This window comes from Oryctolagus cuniculus, chromosome X, assembly GCF_051225735.1.
Source record: "Oryctolagus cuniculus isolate XC-2025 breed Fujian yellow rabbit chromosome X, ASM5122573v1, whole genome shotgun sequence".
Lineage (NCBI taxonomy): Eukaryota > Metazoa > Chordata > Mammalia > Lagomorpha > Leporidae > Oryctolagus > Oryctolagus cuniculus.
The window spans coordinates 34206064-34227912 of record NC_142888.1 but is presented as its reverse complement, the minus strand read 5'-3'; the positions used below and the strand labels follow the sequence as shown (position 1 = coordinate 34227912).

Sequence of the window (21849 nt, the reverse complement as noted above, 5' to 3'; positions counted from 1 at the left end):
TAATTACATAAGTTTGGAAAGAATACAGAATGCTGGCCACAGAATTATTTTACTTCTTTGCAGGCTATTTATTCAAGCCTTTTGCTTTCATACTCCTTTGAAATCATTTCACTTGCTCATTGGGATCACAAGAGTACACAACAATTCTAATAGAAATTTCCCTCTTTCACAAGTGCTCACCACCCTGATTGTTTTGAGGTGGCGGTAGATGATCGGAGGAATACAGGCTAATAGCACAGGTTCTAGAACCAGGATCTAACAAAATAACTGTATGATCTTGGAATAGTCCTCAACTACTTTAGGCCTCAGCTCCTACCTCCTGTATGGTCACTGTGAAAAATAAATAAACAAAACAATGTAAAGGACTGAAAGAAACACATTGTAAGTAGTCAATAAATGATAGTTAATATTATTTGTTCTCTTCTCTTTTTCGACCTTAGTCAAATCAGAATACTGTGGAATGAAAAATCTTAGCCATATACTCTCTTAAAGGGCAGTCACGTACAGGTTCTCAGCACACACAAAATCCAGCCCACTCACAGCTCAGGGTCTTTTCTGTTTTTCTAGGATGTCTGGTTTCTCCTCTCAATTCCTCCATCTTTCATGTCATGTCTAAGCTGGGGCCATTTCTAAAGAGCTTCTGCAAGGATCTTCCCTCCAGGTTCTCTATGCATAATTCCAAATCACACTCCAAGGAGCTCCTAGTGTTCTTTGTTTCCCACAGCCAGAAAAAGCTCTCAAAAGTTGCACTATTCATGGTGCCAGTCTTTCTATTCCCATCTAAGCTTGAAATCATTTCGCCTTTCTCTGGTCTCACAATTGTTCCATCACTCCAATCATTCCCACTTGCCTTGATTCTACACATTTCTCTCTTTTTTTTTTAATTTTTGACAGGCAGAGTGGACAGTGAGAGAGAGAGACAGAGAGAAAGGTCTTCCTTTGCCATTGGTTCACCCTCCAGTGGCCGCCGCGGCCGGCGCGCTGCGGCCAGCGCACCGCGCTGATCCGATGGCAGGAGCCAGGTACTTACCCTGGTCTCCCATGGGGTGCAGGGCCCAAGCACTTGCGCCATCCTCCACTGCACTCCCTGGCCACAGCAGAGAGCTGGCCTGGAAGAGGGGCACCGGGACAGAACCGGCGCACCGACTGGGACTAGAACCCGGTGTGCCGGCGCCGCAAGGCGGAGGATTAGCCTAGTGAGCCATGGTGCCGGCCCCACATTTCTCTCTTAATATCCTAGAGTATAACTTATCTTGCCTCTTAATCCATTGTTAAGCTTTCTACCTTCTATCTCCTGGATATTATTTCAAATATTAGAGAACTGGGGTCGGTTGACATAGGGTAGTGAGTCTCATCTCTGAGTGCCCCACAATGGGTCAAAGAAATCTTCATTATAACAAATCAAGAAGACCTTCAGGAAATAGGTATTTGGTCTACCAGTTAAGATGCCTGTCAAAGATGCCAGTGTCCTACATCAGAGTACTTCAGTTTGATTCCCAGATCCAGCTCCTGACTCCAGCTTCCTACTGTTGCAGATCCTGGGGGGCAGTGGTGATGAAGTGATTGGGTTCCTGCCAACCACATGGGAGATGAGTTCCCAGCTCCTAGCTTTGGCTGGACCCAGCTTTGCCATTGCAGGCATTTGGGGAGTAATCCAGCAGAAGAGAGAGTCAGTATCTGTATCTCTCTCTCTCTCTCTCTCTCTCTCTCTCCCCCTCTCCCTCTCCCTCTTTTCCCCCCTCCCTCCCTCCATTCCTCCCTCTCTCCATTTCTCCCTCCCTCCTTCCCTCTCTCCCTCTCTCCTTCTCAAATTAAAAAATGTAAAGGACATTCAGCCATTCCTCTGACTTCTTGTATTATAGGTAAAAGCTCTATTTTGGGGGAGTGGGCTAAAATGCACTTGAAGAATTTGAAGACTTAATTTAACCAAAACTATGTAATGTAAATAGTAGGCAACTTAAATCTTCTGTACTTCAAACGTAAGACTGTACCTACATTTTTCCTCAGGCCCTTAAGCAAAAAGCTCAAGAAATGGTAGCCCAACAGTAGAATAAATATGATTGATACCAATTAATTGAATATGTCAAAATAACTAGCAGAGGGGATTTTGAATGCTGCCAACACAAAGAAATGCTAAGTGTTTGAGGTGACAGATATGCCAATTACCCTATTTTGATCATTATACAGTATATACATGTATGAAAATGTCCCACTGCACCCCATAAATATGTACAGCTATTATGTGTCAATTTTTTTAATTTAAAAAGGAATTGTAGCCTAGCATTGACTTACAACAGTTAAACAAGTTGAACAAGAACAACAGCTATTATTTCAGACACTGAGACAATTTTTAAATTGTGTTGTAGAATACAATTACTATAGTATTTAGTCTTTAGGTATTAAAACTAATAACATAATTATAATTGTTTCATCAAAATACTATTAAAATCACAATGCTTACCCAATTTAATCTTATTTATTTTCTTAGCATTGAATTTTAACAAAGTAACATTCTCCTCTAAGCCCTCCAGTCATGATGATTCCCTGGTAGCTTTTAGAGGCCTTTGGTTTTCTCAGACTCAGCCTCGTGTGCTTTAGACCTGACTCTCACCTCTACGACTATTAAGACAGCACTTTAGCCAGCATTGTGGTGTAGCAGGTAAAGCCACCAGCTGCAACTCTAGCATCCCATATGGGTGCCAGTTCATGTCCAGGCTGCTCCACTTCCAATAAAGCTCCCTGCTAATGCCTTTGGAAAGCAGCAGAGAATGGCCTAAGTATTTGGGCCCCTGCCACCCACAGGGGACACCCAGATGAAGCTCCCAGCTCCTGGCTTTGGCCTGGCCAGGCCCTGGCCATCTGGAGAGTGAACCAGAAGATGGAAGATCCCTTTCTCTCCCTCCCCTCCCCCAACTCTGACTTTCAAATAAAATACATAAATCTTAAAAAAGAGAGAGAGAGAGAGAGAGAACACTTCAAAAAACTCATGGGTGGCAAGGATCTAGTCTAGCAGTTAGAATGCCTGCATCAGAGAGCTTGGATTCAATGATCGCCTCTGGCTCCTGACTTCTAGCTTCCTGCTAATGCAAATCCTGGGAGGCAGTGATGAGGGCTCAAGTGATTGGGTTCCTGCCATTCATGTGAGAGACCCGGATTGAATTCTCAGGTCTGGCTTTCGTCTCCCACCCACTGAGGACATTTTAGAAGTGAATCAGCAGATCAGAGCTTGCTCTCTATGTCTGCATGTCTGTCTCTCTGCCTCTCAAATAAATAACTTATTTAAAGTTCATGGAAAATGGAATCAAAAAATAAGTTTGGGAGTGAGCATTTAGCCTATCAGTTAAGAAGTCTGCATGACAAATTGGAATGCTTGGGTTCAATTCCCAGCTCCAGCTCTTGACTCCGGCTGCTTGCCAAGGCAGAAGGCACACCTTGGGAGATAGTGGTGGTGGTTCAAATAATTGGGTTTCTGCAACCCACTTGGGAGACCTGGATGGTGTTCTGGCTCCAAGAGGGAACTAGCAGACGGGAGCCCTCTCTGTCTCTGTCTCTGTCTCTGTCTCTATCTCAAATAAATAAAATGAATAATAAAGAAAGCTTCATAGAAAATGCATACTATCAAAAATATAAAAAATCATCCTTGCACCAACATAAATCTATGTTTTAATTGTTTTCCATGAACTTTTTGAACTGCTTTCATTAACATTTTGTTTCTTGGTATCAATAAATAGTATCAAGGAAAGAATCTAGGAGTATGGCTTTTATTTAAATTGTATTACTTCAAGGTATTATAAGTATTGTAAATAAGTCAACACAATAGAGATGTATCAAGTGAAAATTTAAAACCCTAGCCTTGCCAAGGTAACTGAGCACTGTTTCTTAAGCATCATTCCAGAAATTTTCTGAGCATATGTAAGCATACACAGGTACAAGCCCTTATATCTATTCTATAAAACCTCCTTTCTTTCTGTTAAACAAATGGGGTCCTATAATATATACCATTCTGTACCTCTTTTTCTACTTAAAAATGTATCTTGGACATCCTTCCCTGTCACTACATATAGATCAACTTTATTGCTTCTAATGAAATGGGCAGCATTCCACACTGCATATATGCCATAATTCATATAATCAGTCTCTCATGCTAGACATTAAGATCATCAATAATGAAAAGATAGTATCAATGAGGCAACCACCATACCTGTAACAAATGATCACTGGGCACTTCCTCTTCAGAACAGATTCACTAGGACAAATGGTATTAACAGTTTATACTTTGATAAGGACTTCCAAGCTGTCCCTGCAATGGACTGTACCAATTTATACTCTCACCAAACAGTGTAGAGAGGTGGGCTTTAAAGTCAGTCATGAAGTCTGAAGTTTCTGCAGCTCAAACAGGGAACCAGACACTTAACACAAAAATAGCAAACCACTGATCATTTTGTTATATACTTTGACAGCTGAGAAAACCAAGTACCACAACTGTGGCAGCCACACACTGCTGTAATGAGCCTTGCCATCATCCAAATGCAAATTCAAAGGGTTCTGTCCCTCAGTATTAATCCAGCTCTTAAATCATGAATTCCTTAGACTCAAAGATTTAGTGAATAAATTTAGGATGAAAGAGCAACACTACCCATAATCATCTCTCACACCAGAAGTGCTACATAATGGTGTGATACAACGTAGTTTCCACTCACCCATAATTAGTTAAAAGCATTGGCAATGGATACACACTTTGAAGGAGTAAGAACTGGGTATACCAGCACATTCATGTCATAGGATGATCTAATGGAGATACTGAGCTTGTTTAATGGAGAATTAGCAGGGGTGGGGGTGGGTTTCCTAGTGACATTGAACATCTATAAGCATCACTGCATAGCATCTAATGAATCACTTCTAGAATAATATTTGTCTAAGATGTTTTATTTTTAAGATCTATTTTGAAAGGCAGAGTTACAGCCAGAGAGGGAGAGACAAAGATCTTCCATTCACAAGTTCACTCCCCAAATCTATGCAACTCTGTGGACAGGCTGAAGCCAGAAGCTACTTCCGGTCTCCCACATGGGTGCAGGGGCCCAAGCACTTGGGACGTCCTCCACTGCTTTTCCCAGGTGCACTAGCAGGGAGCTAGATCAGAAGTGGAGCAGCTATGACTTGAACCAGTGTCCATATGGGATGCCAGCACTGCAGATGGTGGCTTAACCCACTGTGCCACAGTACCAGCCCCAATGTTTTATATTCTGCAGAGTCCCTTAGCATAGCTCATCTCATTTCCTCAGGTAGTAAGGAAAGGCAGTCACTACTTATTAAACAAAGATCCAACGAGCACATACTACTCAATGGGCACTGTCTGCCAGGTCCCTGGTATGTGAAGATGAATGAGACACTCCCTGCTCATTTGCTGGCCACCCTGCCCTGCCCAACCTATCTGCAAGGCTTCCACATTACCAAGTTAGGACACTTGGTGACATGGCCTACAAGGCCCTGTGTGACCTGCCCCTAGCCCATTCTTCCTGTTTCATCCTGTGCCCATTTATACCTCATTCACTACGGTCCAGTCACAAGGGACCACGCTAGGAAAGAACCCAACTTCTTTCCAGCTCAGGGTTTCCACTTCATTTCCTCCACCTGAGATACCCTTACCCCAACTCTGCCTGGTTAACACCTAGCCATTTTTCAAGTCTCAGATAAACATGTCACTTCTACCCAGATCCGTCTTGCCCCTATATGTTATGCCTCATCTATTATTCTTTTTCACAGGACTTCACTATCCAAGCACTCCCAACAATTTATAAGGAAATATGGCTGTATCTGTTTGTGCTCCAACACCCTCACAAGGCTGCAGAGCTTAGGAGTGCAGGGATCACAACTTTGTGTTTGCTGCTCTAACCCCAGCACCCACCAACACAGTGCCTGGTGTACAGAAGCTGTGAGAACAACAGCACTGTACAAATTTAGCCAATGCCCTTCAGGGCTATAAAACAGAGGAGGAAACAGAAAGGATTTTACCAGAGGGAAGGGGTGATTTTAGGAAAAGCTGATGGCTGAAAAGTAAATACAAGGGGCCAGCATTGTGGCATAGTGGATTAAGCCTCCACCTGCAATGCCAGAATCCCATATGGACACTGGTTCATGCCCTGGCTGCTCCACTTCAGATCCAGCTCCCTGCTAATGTTCCTAGGAAAGCAGCAGAGTATAGCCCAATTATTTGGGACCCTACACCCACGTGGAAGACCTGAAAGAAGCTATCAGCTCCAGGCTTTGGCCTGGCCATCATGGTCATCTGGGGAGTGAACCAGGAGATGGAAGATTCTTTCTCTCTCTCTCTCCCCTCCTCCCCCTCTTCCCTCTCCCTCTCTGTAACTCCACTTTCAAATAAATAAATCTTTTTTTAAAAAAGGCAAGTACAAAAGCATTTCCAAAAGTGTGTGGGGAAATGGAATTAAAATGCAAGCTTATTTTGATACAAGGGGTCTCCAAACAGTTCACAGAAAATGCATATTATGAAAAAAGTATGCATGTATTTCAACATTTTTGCACCAAAATAAAATTACCTCTTAATTCCATTTTCCACAAATGTTTTGAAGGCCCCTCATAGGTATTTCCCAAGGATGTCACCTACTAAAATGATCTGGGCCACCAAGGGCAAGCTGGCAGGTAGTAGACAGCAGGGAATGTATGGTGCCTTTCAGAACTGGGGCTTTCATATCTACATACATGTCAATACACTTAGTTAATACAATGAAATGTAAGATGAAGAAGCTCTGTGTTATCATTTGTCATCAGGCCACAGAACCCAAGGAAAATACATCTTTGGCAGAGTTGGGAATTTCAATGGCAGAGACTCCCCTGCCCACCTGCCACTCACCAGTCTCAAACTAAATCAGAAAGATCATGATTTCAATCTGGGAATATTCAGTGCTGAGTTACAGGCAGTCATCGGTCATGCCATATAAAAAGGAGAGTGATGGAAGAACCAGAAGAGTTGGTATAGATGGCACCAAGAGATTCTCTACTTCTCAACACTCCTTTGGCCAGAAGATGTTCATGATGCAATGTGGTGTGCTTATCTTGGGGAGTGGCAGTAGGCAGAAGAAAAGAAAAAGTCAGTGCTCAAAGTATCTCACATGCCTGGAATATTAGTCAGCTTTTTGTTACTTTAACTAAGTAAGATTCCCAAGAGGAGATTCTTAGGAGGGAAAAGGTTTATCTTGGCTTGTAGTTTGGAGGTTCACGGTTCAGATTCAGGTAGCCCCATCAGTCTGGCATCTGGTAGAGGCTGGCCATGGTGGAGTGGGTATGGAGAAACAATCACGTGGTAAGCCAGGAAGCAGAGAGAAGTGAGACTGAACTTGGCCTAAATAACCAACCTTCTCATCAGAACTCACTTCTGAGGGCAGGCCCACAATAACCTAAAGACCTCCCACTAAACCCACCTATCAGGCCATCTTCATTAGATCAAGTCTCTAAACCTAATCCATCAGCTCTCAACATTAAGACCAGAGTTTAAACATATGCAGAAGTCTGAGGAGCCAAGTCATACTCCATCCATAACATCTGATAATATCTATTTCATCTCTGTCCTGGATTTATTTCACATTGCTCTAAGTTGTAATTTCTGTGTTTCTGTATGCTCCCCATATAAGTAGTTGGGCAAGAAGAAATCCTAAATAAATACAAGAAAATATCACCTAATTCCAGAATGGTATAGGATTGAAAAGCATCAAAACGTGACATTACTAAGGTAGTTAGCTCATACTATTAAGTCCTCAGCAGCTCCTTTGGTCTGACAACAGATTAGACCAAGGGTGTAACAGAAGGTAGGAAGAATTAGAAAAAGAATCTGACATTTGTTGCCACCAACAGTGAAATGTTTTAGTCCCGCCTCCCTCCACCACTGCCACACAGAAGTTTTACATGAAACAGGAAGCTCTGAATCATAATTCTGGTTAAGACATAAGAACCTAGGATTTATTTCAAAAATGCTAACAAAGTGACAAGAAGTAAAAATAATAATCCCAGAAGTCCCAACGAAAGAACAGTTCTTTGAGAAAAAAAAAAAGAAGCTGAACTTTTCACAGTAGCAATAAAGCAGAGTAGGCAAAGATCAGTATTTAGCGGAAAATTATAAAATACCCAAGCCTTGGAGAGGCAATGCAATACAGTAGGGTTAAAGAGGGAGACAGAATGACAGCAAAAGAACAGGCTAGGCTACACTGATTGTCAGGAGCACTGGGCTCTAGTTCTGGCACTCGGTACCATGTGACAGCTGGGTGGCCCAGAAGACGTCTCACTATACCTCAGTTTCTTCTTTGCAAGCTTACAGATTTCAACAGATCACTTTCTCGCCAGTTTAAAGTCAACTCTTTCATAGCATAGTTCATTTTTTGTTGTTTTATGCCCCAATAAAAATACAGTCAGAGCAGCAACAGTGAGCCAGGCATTTTCATGACTATCTTCTTCTCATTTAAAAGCCTGTGAGGTAAATATTTGCACATCTGTTTGCATATTATAATAGGAAGGGCCAGCATTTGCCAGTGCTTCACAAGTGCCAGGCTGTGTTCAAAGGGCTACATATATGTGTAGTAACTTGTCACCTCCTCCAGATTATTACTAACCTCATTTCACAGGTGAAGAGGGTGAGGTACAAAAGAGATTAAGTAAGTTGCCCACGGTCACATGGCCAGTAGTGACGGAGCCAAGACACAGACCCAGCTTGTCAGTCTCTAGAGACCACATTTACACTTGGCTCTGGATGACACAATTGATGCTTTTGGAGTTAGGTAAATTTCCTGCCAAATGGCAGAGCTGGGTTCGGATCCAGATGCATCAAATTCCAAACACTGTGCATCTCCCACAGTCGTGTGCTTGGGAAAGAACTGTTGCCTCTTAGAGACTTTCTAAACTACTGCTTTTATTTATCCCCTACTTAATGTTTTCCATCAGAATCCATCTCCCACCTATTCCCACACCCTCCAAAGTAGTTGTGGAAAGGCAATAGATGAAGAAACACAATGAACTCATTTCTTTTCTTCTTAATTTTTTTTAAAAAGTTCACTTATGCATTTATTTAACACAGAACTCATTCTTGAGTACTTGCCATAGGGGAGGCACTGCCTGACTCAGAAAAGGTGAATGGCTGTGCTTCCTTAGGTATTAGCAGTGACTATACATATGTATGGGCTACAGTGCAACATTTCAACATATGTATACAGTGTATACTGATCAAAACAGGGCAATCAACATTTCTTCTTCTTTGATTCTTACTTTATCATTGCAGATTTAGAGCTTCCTTCTTCTATTTGCTCATGCAAAGTACACTAGGTTATTGCAAACTTGTAGTCTCCCCCCATGCTGTGTAACAGTAACAACTTATTCCTTCTATGTAACTCTGTTTCGGTTTCTGTTATCCAGGCTCTCTCTATCCAACCCCAAACCCCACTCAACCTCTAGTATCATCAGCATTCTGTGTTCAGATTGAGTTTTGTTACTTTCTTTAAGCTGCTACCCATGAGGGAGAACATGAGGTATCTTTCCATGTTTGGCTTATTTTACTTGACACAAGAGCCTTCCAATTCCACAGTTCTGCTTCTTTACTCTTCCTACTTTCCTCTGAGAGTCATACAGGTACCAACGTTTGGGTCAGCAGTCGGACCCATATGGGTTTTTTTTTTTAAAGTGGTTGTGGTTCAATTATCTACTGGAGTGTTTATAAAAACATGGTGATACGCTTTTTAAAAAAATCTACATTTCCTTGGGATGTGAAGCCAGCAGGCCAGTTTCACATTGCAACTCTATATTTTATTACCAATTTTCATCTGCCTTATTGTCACATGTACCCTGACATAACTCATCTCATCTTATTATATAACCTCTATGATACAGTGTATAACCTCTATGATGCAGTGTATTTTCCCATTTTTTGCACAATCTCCTTGTCCCCACTTTCAATTCCAGGACACCTGTTTGGGATCAACAGGAAAGACAGGCAAAAATTACAAGTTCTGGAGGAAATATGAATAGCAAAGAACCTTCTCAACCCAAACTTTCAGAGGCTGGGTTTCTTTTGTTGATTGGTTTTCATTTATTTTTAAATATCAGTTTTTAATTTTTTTTTAAATTCACTTGAGAAAGAGAAAGAAACATTGCTCCCACCTACTGGTTCAGTCTCCAGGTCTACATTAGTAAGATGCTGGAGGGAGGAGCCAGAGATAGGCATCACACCCAGGTACTGGATTTTTTAAAATATTTATTTATTTATTTGAAAGGAAGAGTTACAGAGAGGCAGAGGCAGAGGCAGAGGCAGACAGAGAGAGAGAGAGAGAGAGAGAGAGAGAGGCCTTCCGTCCTCTGGCTCACTTTCCAGATGGCCACAATGGCTAGAGCTGTGCCGGTCCAAAGCCAGGAGACAGGAGCTTCCTCCTGGTCTTCCACGTGGGTGCAGGGGCCCAAGGACTTGGGCCATCTTCCACTGCTTTCCCAGGCCACAGCAGAGAGCTGAGTTGGAAGTGAAGCAGCCAGGTCTCGAACCAGCGCCCATATGGGATGCCAGCACTGCAGGCGGAGGCTTTACCTGCTATGCCATAGTGCTGGCCCCTGTGATATCTTTTTTTAAGATTTCATTTATTTTTATTTGAGAGGTAGAGTTACAGACAGTGAGACAGAGAGACAGAGAGAAAGGTCTTCCATCCATTGGTTCACTCCCCAAATGGCTGCAACAGTCAGAGCTGCACCGATCCGAAGCCAGGAGCTTCTTCCAGGTCTCCCATGCAGCTGCAGGGGCCCAAGCACTTGGGCCATCTTCTACTGCTTTCCCAGGCCACAGCAGAGAGCTGGATTGCAAGTGGAGCATTCAGGACTAGAACTAGCGCCCACATGGGATGGTGGCACTGCGGGCGGAGAGGATTAACCTACTGCACCATGGCACTTGCCCCCCCTGTGATATTTTTTTAATTCAGTGGTAAAAAGGGACATAGAGCAGCTGAAGTAGTTGGAGATACTCTTTGTATTGCACTATTGTGTAACTCATGTTCAAATGGCTTGTTTTCTGGTTATAAAAGTAACATATATTCATTGCACTAAATGCGAAAAAAAAATTTTTTTAAAAGAGGAAAAAAGGGGTCTGGTGCTGTGGCGTAACAGGTAGAGCCACTGGCTACAGTGCTGGCATCCCATATGGATGCCGGTTTGTGTCCCGGCTGCTCTGCTTCTAATCCAGCTCTCTGGGATGGCCTGGGAAAGCAATAGAAGATGGCCCAAGTCCTTGGGCCCCTGCACCCGCATGGGAAGACCCAGAAGAAACTCCTGGCTCCTGGCTTCAGATCGGCACAGCTCTGGCTGTTGCAGCCAACTGGGGAGTGAACCAGCGGATGGAAGACCTCTCCCTCCCTCCCTCTCTGCCTCGCCTTCTCTCTGTGTGCAACTCTGACTTTCAAGTAAATAAATAAATCTTAAAAAATAAAATAATAAAAATAAAAAGAGAAAAAAAGCAAGTATATCTTACCATCTGAAAATTGTCATTTCAAAAACTTTTGAGGGCCAGCATTGTGCTCTATCATCTAAAGCTGCCACCTGCAGTGCTGGCATCCCCTATGGCACAGGTTCATGTCCCTGCTCCTCCATTTCCCATCCAGCTCCCTGCTAATGGCCTGAGAAAAGCAACGAAAGATGGCCAAACTACTTGGGCCCCTGTCACCCACATGGAAGACCTGGATGAAGCTCTTAGCTTCGGCCGGGCCCAGTCTGTTGCAGCCATCTGGGGAGTGAAGCATTGTGTGTGTGTGTGTGTGTGCGCCTGTCTGTCTGTCTGTCTCTCTCTCTCTCTCTCTCTGTAACCCTGACTTTCAAATAAATAAATAAAGCTTTTTTTTTGACAGGCAGTTAGACAGTGAGAGAGAGAGAGAGAGAGAGAGAGAGAGAGAGAGAGAGAGAGAAAGATCTTCCTTTTTCCGTTGGTTCATCCCCCAAGTGGCCGCTACAGCCAGCGTGCTGCGCTGATCCGAAGCCAGGAACCAAGTGCTTCCTCCTGGTCTCCCATGGGTGCAGGGCCCAAGCACTTGGGCCATCCTCCACTGCCCTCCCGGGCCACAGCAGAGAGCTGGACTGGAAGAAGAGCAACCGGGACAGAATCCGGCGCCCCGACCGGGACTAGAACCCGGGGTTCCGGCACCTCAGGTGGAGGATTAGCCTAGTGAGCCATGGCGCCGGCCAGTAAAACTTTTTTTGGAGGGTCTGTGCTGTGGTGCAGTGAGTAAAGCCACTGCCTGAAGCATCAGCATCTTCTATGGGCATGGGTTTGAGTCCTGGCTGTTCCACTTCTGATTCAGCTATGCCTGGGAAACAGTGGAAGACAGACAGCCCAAGTGCTTGGGCCCCTGTACCTGCACAGGAGACCCAGAAGAAGCTCCTGGCTCTTTGGCTTCAGATCGACCAAACTCTGGCTGTTCCAGAGGTGTGAACCAGCAGATGGAAGTCTCTCTCTCTCTCTCTCTCTCTCTCTCTCTCTCTCTCTCTTTTCCTCTCTCTCTTTGTAAACTGCCTTTCAAATAAACAAATAAATCTTTTTACAAGTTAAAAATTTTAAAATTGGATCATTTTCTTGCATTCTGGATGTATCTTCACATTCATAAGTGTATATGTGACATGTAAACACAGAGATACATAAGCTCACACTTGAAATAAAAAGAGCTAGGGTAATCCCATACTTTTGCTTGATAACATGAAAATTTTCTATAGTACTAGTTTGGATCTTTAATGGACAGATATTATAATTTGCAGACCTGCCATAATTTACTTGTATTCCTAGAAGTATACCCCTAGTATGGAAACTATATCATCAGTTTATAACAAATACCTTAGTATAGAAAGCTATTTACATAGATTTGATATTGCATTCATAAATTAACAAGTAATCCAGGTTATTTACAGCAAAATGGAAAAATGCAAATAAGTGAAAAGAAAGCCAAGTATAATATTCTTTTCAAAAAACTTTTGTGTATGTCATAAGACTTTCCTTTATATTATACATACATAAACACAAACATGCATGTTAAAATAGGAACATATTATGAATCATTTTTAAATACCAAAATAACAGCAGTTACCATGTATTGAATACTTACCACATTCTAGGCAGTGTGCTTTTCTCATTTAATCCCCTCAACCACTACTCAGTGGTTCCCAAACTTGCCTACACATTGTAATCGGCAGGGGAGCTTCACAAATTCTGATATCGGCATCCCATCGCCAGAGACTCAGACTCAATTGCACTGGGTAAGTCCTAAGCTTGGGGAGTTTTAAAAGATCCCTAGGTGATCTTAATGGACACACAAATTGGGGACTAATAGGTTTGCTACTATTTTATCCCTATTTTACCCGTTTGGAAATTTGGGAACATTAAGGCAAGCAACGTACCCAATATCGTACAGCCGATAAATTAAGATGGAGCAAGGGAGGGATGGGAGTCAGACATTTGGCACAGTGGTTAAGACACTGCATCCCATATCAGAGTGCCTGGGTTTGACTCCCAGCTCCACTTCTGTTTCCAGTCTCCTGCTAATGCACACCCTGGGAGGCAGCTGGTAGTGGCTCAAGTACTTGGGTCCCTGCCACCCATGTGGGAGACCGGATTGAGTTCCCAGTTCCCAGCTTCAGCCTGGCCCCACCCCGGCTGTTGTGAGTGAACCAGTAAGTAAAAGATTTCTCTCTCTGTCTTTCTTTCCCTCTGTCTCTATGCCTTTCAAATAAATAAAATAGGCAATTTTTTTAAATGTAAAGATCTAGCTGGCATTTGAATTCAGATCTAACCCAACAACCCATCCTATTAACTCAATAATTTGGAATCTGCTTTTTCCTCAATTTAACATTATATCATGAAAAAAAATTTTTTTAAAGCACTGTATTTACGGGGGGGGGGGGGGCGGGGAGACAGAGAGAAACCTTCCATCCTCTGGCTCACTCCTCAAATAGTGACAACAACAAGGCTGGGCCAGGCCAATGCCAGGAGCCAGGAGCTTCATCTAGGCCTCCCACGTGGGTGCAAGAGCCCAAGCACTCGGGCCATCTTCTACTGCTTTCCCATGTACATTAGCAGAGGGCTGGATAGGAAGTAGAACAGCCAGGACTTGAACTAGCACTCACACGGAATGCTGGCGTTGCAAGTGATGGCTTTACTCACTATGCCACAATGCCAGCCCCAGCAATTCACTTTCTTGAGATCTATCATAAAGAAATATTTAAAGATATGTAGAAAGATGTAGCAATAAGGATATTAGTTGTAGCATTTTCTATAATGGGAAAAATTGGCTAACACTTGCATTAGGATGCATCTATCCAAAGGAATACTGTAGTTATTCAATGTGACAATGTAGCATTCTATTTATTAACATAGAAATGAGTTCATGGGGTCAGTATTATGGTGTGGCAGGTAAAATCACCACCTGCAGCGCTGGCATCCCATAGGGGTACTAGTTCATATTCTAGCTCTCCACTTCCTATCCAGCTCTCTGCATCTGGGAAAGCAGCAAAAGATGGACCAAGTCCTTGGGCCCCTGCACCCATGTTGGAGGCCCACGTGGGAAGAAGATCCTGGCTCCTGGCTCCTGGTTCAGACCAGTCCCACTCCAGCTGTTACAGCCATTTGGATAGTGAACCAGTAGATGGAAGACCTCTCTCTCTGTCTCTTCCTCTCTCTGCCTGTAACTCTGGCTCTCAAATAAGTACATAAATCTTAAAAAGAAACAAATAAATAAATCTTTTTTAAGAAAATGAATTGCTGGATCCAAAGGTAAACACATTTTTGAAGCTTTTGATGAATATTGCCAAATTGCATTCCCACCAGAGGTATCAGGGAACACCTGCTTCCTGGTGTTCTTGCCAACACTGATTTCTGTCATTCCCTTTTAATCTTTGCAATTTATATTGGAGAATATGGCACACCATTCTAACTTCTCTTTCTGTACTACTGAGATAGCATGTTTTCTCATGTTTGCTGGCATCTGGATTTCTCCTGTTACATATCTTCCTTTGTGCATTTCCCATTCATTGTACCTTTTTCTAGTAAAATAATTGTACTTTTCTTATTGCTCTGTAAGTCTTTATGTGTTAAGGATGAGTCTTGTGCCAAATGTCTCTAGTTTTTTCATTAACTTTATGATTTTGCTAAAATTTTTATTTTCACATAAATGGTGCTATTAATCTTGTTCTTTATTATTCTACCTTTGGTATTATGCATACAAATACCTTCCCTAACCCAAGATTATATAAATAGTCTCCTATATTTTTTGAGTCCCTTTATCATTTCCTTCTCTTTCTTTTAAAATTTTAGTTCTTTAATTCCGCAGAATTACACGTCAGAATTGCCTACAAAGCTTCTTTAAATGCTTACATCTTTTCCTTTTAAATTTTTATTCATTTATTTTAAGAGCAGAGACTCAGAAACAGAGAGCTCGCATCCACTGGTTCACTCTCATATGTCCCCAACAGCCAGGGCTGGGCCAGTTCAAAGTTACAAGCCTGGAATTCAATCCAGGTCTCCCATATAGGTGGCAGAGCCCGGGTTGGGCCAGGCCAAAGCCAGCAGTCAGGAGCTCCAGCTGGGTCTCCCACATGCATGGCAGGGACCCAAGAACTTGAGTCATCTTCTGTTGCCTCCCCATGCACATTAGCAGGGAGTTGGATTGGAAGTAGAGCAACCAGGACACAAACCAACACACATAAAGATGCCAGCATTGCAGGCAGCAGCTTAACCTGCTGCGCCAAGATGCTGGCCCCAGAAGTATAATTTTTTAAAAACCACAGGTAATTCTAATGTTCTCCTTCTTTACTGAGAAACACTACTTTAGTCCTTCTAAATTGATGTGGGCATCATTTTTGCAAATTACTTCAGTATTTTTGTTCAAGAAATTATTTCATTAATTTGAAATGCTACTTTTATCCTAGTTAGTAAACTCCATGAAAGCACAGAACACACCTGTTTTCCCTAACCATTTCCATCTCTACTGTACCTAGGGTTCAATAAATGGTAATTGAATAATAAATAATACACAACAACACAAATCTCCAACTTCAAACTGGCTTCTCTTCAATATTTTCTTGGCTGTTGGACCAATACAACTGATGTTATTAATGCTGACCCTGAGTTATCAAAAATATTAAATCATGCCCAGTACATTCTGTTTAAAGTGGCCAGAAAGTGAAGTCAAAATAGTAATGTTGGCCGTATTTAAGAGGTATGAGGATTCTGATTAAATTCATGGCAGAACTCGACAGCAAAGAGCCAAGAAAATGAAAGAAACTGGAATTCCTCTAAGAGTTCCTCAATTCGCTCCAGAGGCTGACTCAGAAAGCTTCCTGGAGCTGAGGCCAGATCCATGAATTCCCTCTGCCAGGAGCCCATGGAAAGAACACTGGGACAAAGAATCAGGAGACCTAGGTTTCAGTTCTGTCACCAGGTTCAACCACCACCTGCTTGATCTTGGGCATGTCACTCAGTCTCTAGGGATCGGGCTAGATGCTTTCCAAGGATCTCTTCAGGTCAAAACCTCTATTTGAAGACCCAAATATACTAAAAGAGAGCAGGGCTTCCAAGGAAAATCTGAAACTACCTCCACAGAATAAGGTCCCAGTCCTACTCCAGGCAACGGGAAAATTAACTGTGACAGCCGTAGCAGTAAACAGATATTGTTAAATTTGACTAAGTTAAATTTATTTCCTGCTAACAATACTCTAAATATCTTACTACTACACAAAGGCACACCTTTATATGGCACTTACTTTGCTCCAAGTCCTTTGCATATATCATCAATCTTTACAACAACCCTATGAGTTCTAGGGTTTTTACAAAGGAGGAAAAATGGGACACAGAGAGGTTAAGCGACTTGCCTTCAGGCCTCACAGCTACGAAGTGACAGAAGCAATGGAGTTAAATCAAGACTCCCCCCACATTTAACTATTATGCCATACTGCTTTCCAGACATCATTGTACAATGCTTGGCCCCTCAGAGGTTGCCCCATATCAGGGATAAATAAGCTACAGCTATCCAAAGGGTTTCCTTATGTGGAATATTCCCTTCTTCACTAAATGCTAGAAAAAAAATAAGGTTTCACGCCAATGTAATTTTAGGCAGATCAGATTTCAGAGCCTGAGCTTACAAAATATATTACTTATTAAGAAAATATGACATTTTATTAAGAATTGTTAAACATTAAAATGTTTTATTATAAAATAAATCATTAACTGTGACATTTCCACTAACTATAGAGAAAAAAAAAAGCACAAGTCCTTTATGCATCATTAGGAACAAAACTTGAGCTCCCCACCTGCACATACTCCAGTTCCACACTTTCAAAACTGTCTCTGAAACATCCAGCTGGCAGCCCAGAGGTGTCTCAACCCAAACCGGTCAAACCAAGCTCTACACGAACTTCTACCATCCCCATGCCCTTGGGCCGCCTCTCATATTCCTCATCTCAGAGAATGACACCACTGGCCCTTACCACCCAAACTGGCTATAAGTAGGGCTGGCTTCTTACCACATCCTACCACAGAACATCCTAGAATTCATCCTATGCTTCTGCTCAGACCCTCGCCATCTCTTGTCTAAACCACTATTCCAGAAACCTTCCAACCAGCTCTTGCCTTTCACTGTCTTCAGCTCCAACCCCACCTCGGCACTGCTGCCAAAGTAATCTTTCTAGAACAAAATCTGATTATGTTACTTCCCGGTTTAGAATCTGTCCCCAGGATAAAGTGTAAAATCCTTCCTACTACATACAAGGTTCTTTTTATGATCTGGCCTCCGACTACCTTCCCTGCTTCATCTGAGGTCGTGCCCCTATACATCTTGCACTAGGCAAACAAAGCAACGTGCAAGTCCCCAAACACTGCTGCTCCGTTTGCCCAGAATGCAGTTCTCTCACTTGCCCATCTGGCAAAGTCCTGCTCATGTTGTTAGACCAGCTCAAAACTCGAAGTTCATCATGCTTTTTTCTCTGGGCTTCCACTACATTTTGTGCCTCTCCCTATTGTAACACTTATTCAACATGATACAATTGTCGGTTTAGGTATCTGTTTTTGCCAAATGATAAGGAACCTTCCAGGGTCCTGCTTCTTAATTCCTCTTGGTATTCTGTTTGCTGAGTGAGAAAGAATGTGCGGGATTTAAGTGAAAATATAAAAACTGCTCTTGATAAATGCCCATTGTGTGCATGAAAGTGGGCATATAGGCCAAATCCCATTTCTGCGAGTATCTTTCAATTGACAATTCTTAAACAGTCAAACGATCTGTTATGTTTGTGTGCAAGTATGTATTTAAACCATAAGCAACATAAGTAAACATGTTTAAAAGATACATTAGACTACCAACAAACCTACCTGTTGAATATTTATAGTCAAGTTACTTTGTTCTATTCCATTTAAATGATCCTTAGAGTTAAACCCACACTTTCTTCTGGCAAAAATAAAAATCCTATATATTCTTGGAGATTCTGATACTCTGACATTCTGATACAAAGGACACAATCATCAATTCCACCAAAAAGAAAATAATGTTTGTATGTAGTAGGAATTACAGGTTCATGAGAGATCCAATCCGTTAGCCAAGATACCATTAAGCTTTGCTTTGGGGTAGCTTTTATGGTTAAAATAGGCATTTTCCTTATATCATCAAATACAAACACTGTAACATTAACTATGATTTTCTTCAAACTAAGTCCCAAGAAAGTTTTTATTGGGAAGAGGAAGCCAGAGAGGCTTCCTTTATGCATCTATCTTGACCACCTTTGAGAATCCTTCAACAGAAATTTGTAGGAAACAAATGAAAAACACAAATAGGAAAAGCTATCATCCACGTCCTCACATACAACTCCCACAAGCACAAGTTTAAGTGAAGTGAGTTCTTTGAATGCTCTGGCAGGACATTTTCCTACTTCTCCCCTTAACCTCCACTGGAAAAGAATTTGGATTTCTAGCTAACAGCAGCTTCTTTAAAACGAAGGTGCTTTGTCTTTGCAAAGACAAAGGGTTAAATTAAAGAAACATCTGGCTGCTGGCCACTGGCTTGGGGGACCGGATGGGGGTGGAGGATAGAGTAGGAAGAAAAACCAGTTAGAGAAATAAGTGTTAATTTCTTACCCTGCCACATGGCCATCTTGATCCTATCTTCTCCCACACTGGGGCCTCAGGCTCAGAGTTTGCCAGAGCCCCCCAGTTTTGAAGGGAGTCTCAAATGAGGTGTGGATGGAAAGACAGCTGTGTGGCCACTTTCTCCAAGATGTTAAAGCCTCAAACCTGAAAACGTAAACAGAAAAATAAATAGCTCCAAAGGAAAAATAAACATTTCAAATGCTTGAAAATGATCCCTCAACCCCTCTCTGAATCTCTCTTCTGAAGATAAGCAGCAAACACAGTAGTGTCAACTTTCCCCCTAAGCAGCATGGCGTGGTGGCAGAAAGAATCAGAGATCTAGAGTCAGTGAATATTGCCACTGAGGGCTGTGCTTGGGTAAATGGGGTGCAGCATCTCAAAGGACAAGAGGCTGGATTTGATGAAAGTTGTGCCTTTCTATCTCGAGTTCCACGCTTTGGAAATTGAAGAGCAGCATTAATATCCAATCCCCTCCCCACCCCACCCCCAAGATACCTAACTTTACATTAAGAATAAATCTCATATAAGTTAACAAAATAAATATAAAGAAAGGAAGCATAATAAAAAAATTGAGTGATAATGCCCTTTGGGGTGGTGGTTCCTCCACTCCATTTCATTATATTTTCCCCCACTTTGCAAAGTTCCTATAGTGAGCATACATTGTTTTTATAATGGGGGGAGAATGAATCCAAGAACAAGAAAACTGTAGGAATAGAACACCAATTTCAGTGAAACCAAATTAATTCACCTTGGTAAAACTCCAAATCCAATCTTAGTGCAATAGCATTTGAAAGGTTATAAAAGGAAAAAAGTGAGAGGTGTGACTACTGGAGTTAGTTTCGACCAGTGCTTTGATATACAAGATTATGTCCATTTCAACAAGTTCTTTAATGAATTGGTCTTCCTTACTTAGCACACAAGCCAATCAGAGGTCCTCACCTTTCTACCTTGGTGAACATCAAAATAGACTGCAATTTCCATAGCTTCTGAGGTTGGTATTAACTTCAGAATCATATTGGCCTCCTTTGATTACCGTCCTTTTTTATTTTCTTAAGGACAAAAGGGTTAATGTATACACCAGTCCTCACAACGCTAACATTGAAAGGTCAGGGCTTTGCATAAGGAAAGGCTGGCGAAGTCCAATAAAATCAGGAGCTCACAAACTCCTAGGATGAAATCGCCAGGAAAAAGTGCTCGGGCTAGTTATCTGGAACAGTCTGTTTTGATTTGCCTTTTTTTCCCCCCCTTCTCCTATTTCGCGTGAAGTTAAAACGTACTGATTTGTGCCTCGAGAGACAAGGCGAGATTTAACATCTCTGCAGTTAAACCTGGGTCGTTTCTAAGAAATGTACAAAGTGAATACCCAAAGTGGATTCTTACTGGCTTTGAATGCTCCAACTTCTGGATTTCCCGTGCGTCCTCGGGGCACCTTCCACTGGCGTTATCACACAGCCACACATACACCTTTCCTTGGAACGCCAAGCAAGTGATTTATTCTGAAATGGTAATAAAGGTAAAGGCACGTCAACCAGCGTAAAAGTAAAGCTTGCCCTGTTGGGTAAAGGCGCTCGAGCGCTAGGGCTTGAACGTCTGGAAAGAACCAGCTAAGCGCGTTCAAGTGGCAAAAAAGAAAACGCGCAACAACTACTTGGTCGACAGTTCGGACTCGACTTTGCAAAGACCCACGCAAACCTGCAGCAAATCCAGGGCAGGAGGGAGAAGAATGGGGCCTCGACTGAGCTTTCCCAGCAAAAGCCAAGCTACGCCTGTCCCTGGAAAGGGGATGCAAGCAGCTAACCTCCCAGATTCAAAAGCGGGACGGGCTTGGCGCCGCTCCGCTCCGCAAAGAAACTTCGCTCGGGCAGCCCAGGGACCCTTCTCGGAGAACAGGGCTGGGCTCCTGGGGAGATGCCGCCCCGCACTGGCTAGAAGTAGCCTGTGTGCCTCCTCCGAGTGCCGGGCGCCGGCGGCAGGGCTCGGGGAACCCCCATCTCCCGGGGAGGGGGGGCCGAGCCCGAAGGGAGCGCTTCCCCACCGTCGCTGCGCTCGGGGTCTGCTCTGGGGACGGGCTGGGGGCCAGCGGCCCGCAAAGGACCTGTTGGGGAAGGACAGCCCATTTGCTTTTACCTGTCGCCGGGGTCAGGAACTGCGGAGCCCGGGTCCGCCGCCGGTGGGCAGCGCGCTCGGTTGGCTCTGGCGTCCAGGACACCAAGTTGAGCTAGCGCCCCACGTAGCCGGCAGAGCTTCATTCACACAACCCAGCCGGGGAGGAGGGGGAGTGGAGCGGGCGCGCGGCTCATGTGACAGGAGCCTCGCGAGTATCAGCTCAGCCCAACCCGTGTCTGCGCGTGCGCGCCACGGCGGGCGCGCACCCGGCACCTCGGCCCAGCCCGGGAGGGGGCACGCCGGCAGAGGAGGAACCGTGCGGGAGGAGTCTCGACGTGCGCAATCGCAGTAGGGCAGCGGCCTCGCTGCCATATTTAATAAGGACTGGGTAGCTGCTGAGCCGGAGCTGGGTGTGTCAGATACGTCTCAGAAAGCAGTGTCTCGTTCCATTTCAGTTTCCAGCTTCCGGTGCCTTGTTTTTCGTTTTGTCCTGAGAATTAAACAATTTATCCTGAGCTTCTAGCCCACGGAGCAGTTAGTAGTAGAAATATAATGCTAATTATGTTTACATTACACAATTTGGTGTTACATGCCAG

The 21849-nt window shown here is 43.2% G+C and overlaps 1 protein-coding gene across 1 annotated transcript in view; it reads right to left on the bottom strand.

Moving 5' to 3' along the window:
- CLCN5 (Cl-/H+ antiporter 5) overlaps positions 1 to 21534 on the bottom strand; it is a 176513-nt gene extending 154979 nt beyond the window's left edge. The window contains exons 1-3 of the mRNA XM_008272337.5: positions 21275 to 21534; positions 20528 to 20643; positions 19136 to 19291 (exon numbers count right to left, since the gene is read on the bottom strand). Of these exons, the coding sequence (XP_008270559.1) occupies positions 19136 to 19151 (16 nt within the window). The 5' untranslated portion in view covers positions 19152 to 19291; positions 20528 to 20643; positions 21275 to 21534. The remainder of the gene's footprint in view (positions 1 to 19135; positions 19292 to 20527; positions 20644 to 21274) is intronic.
- Positions 21535 to 21849: the final 315 nt, after the last annotated feature.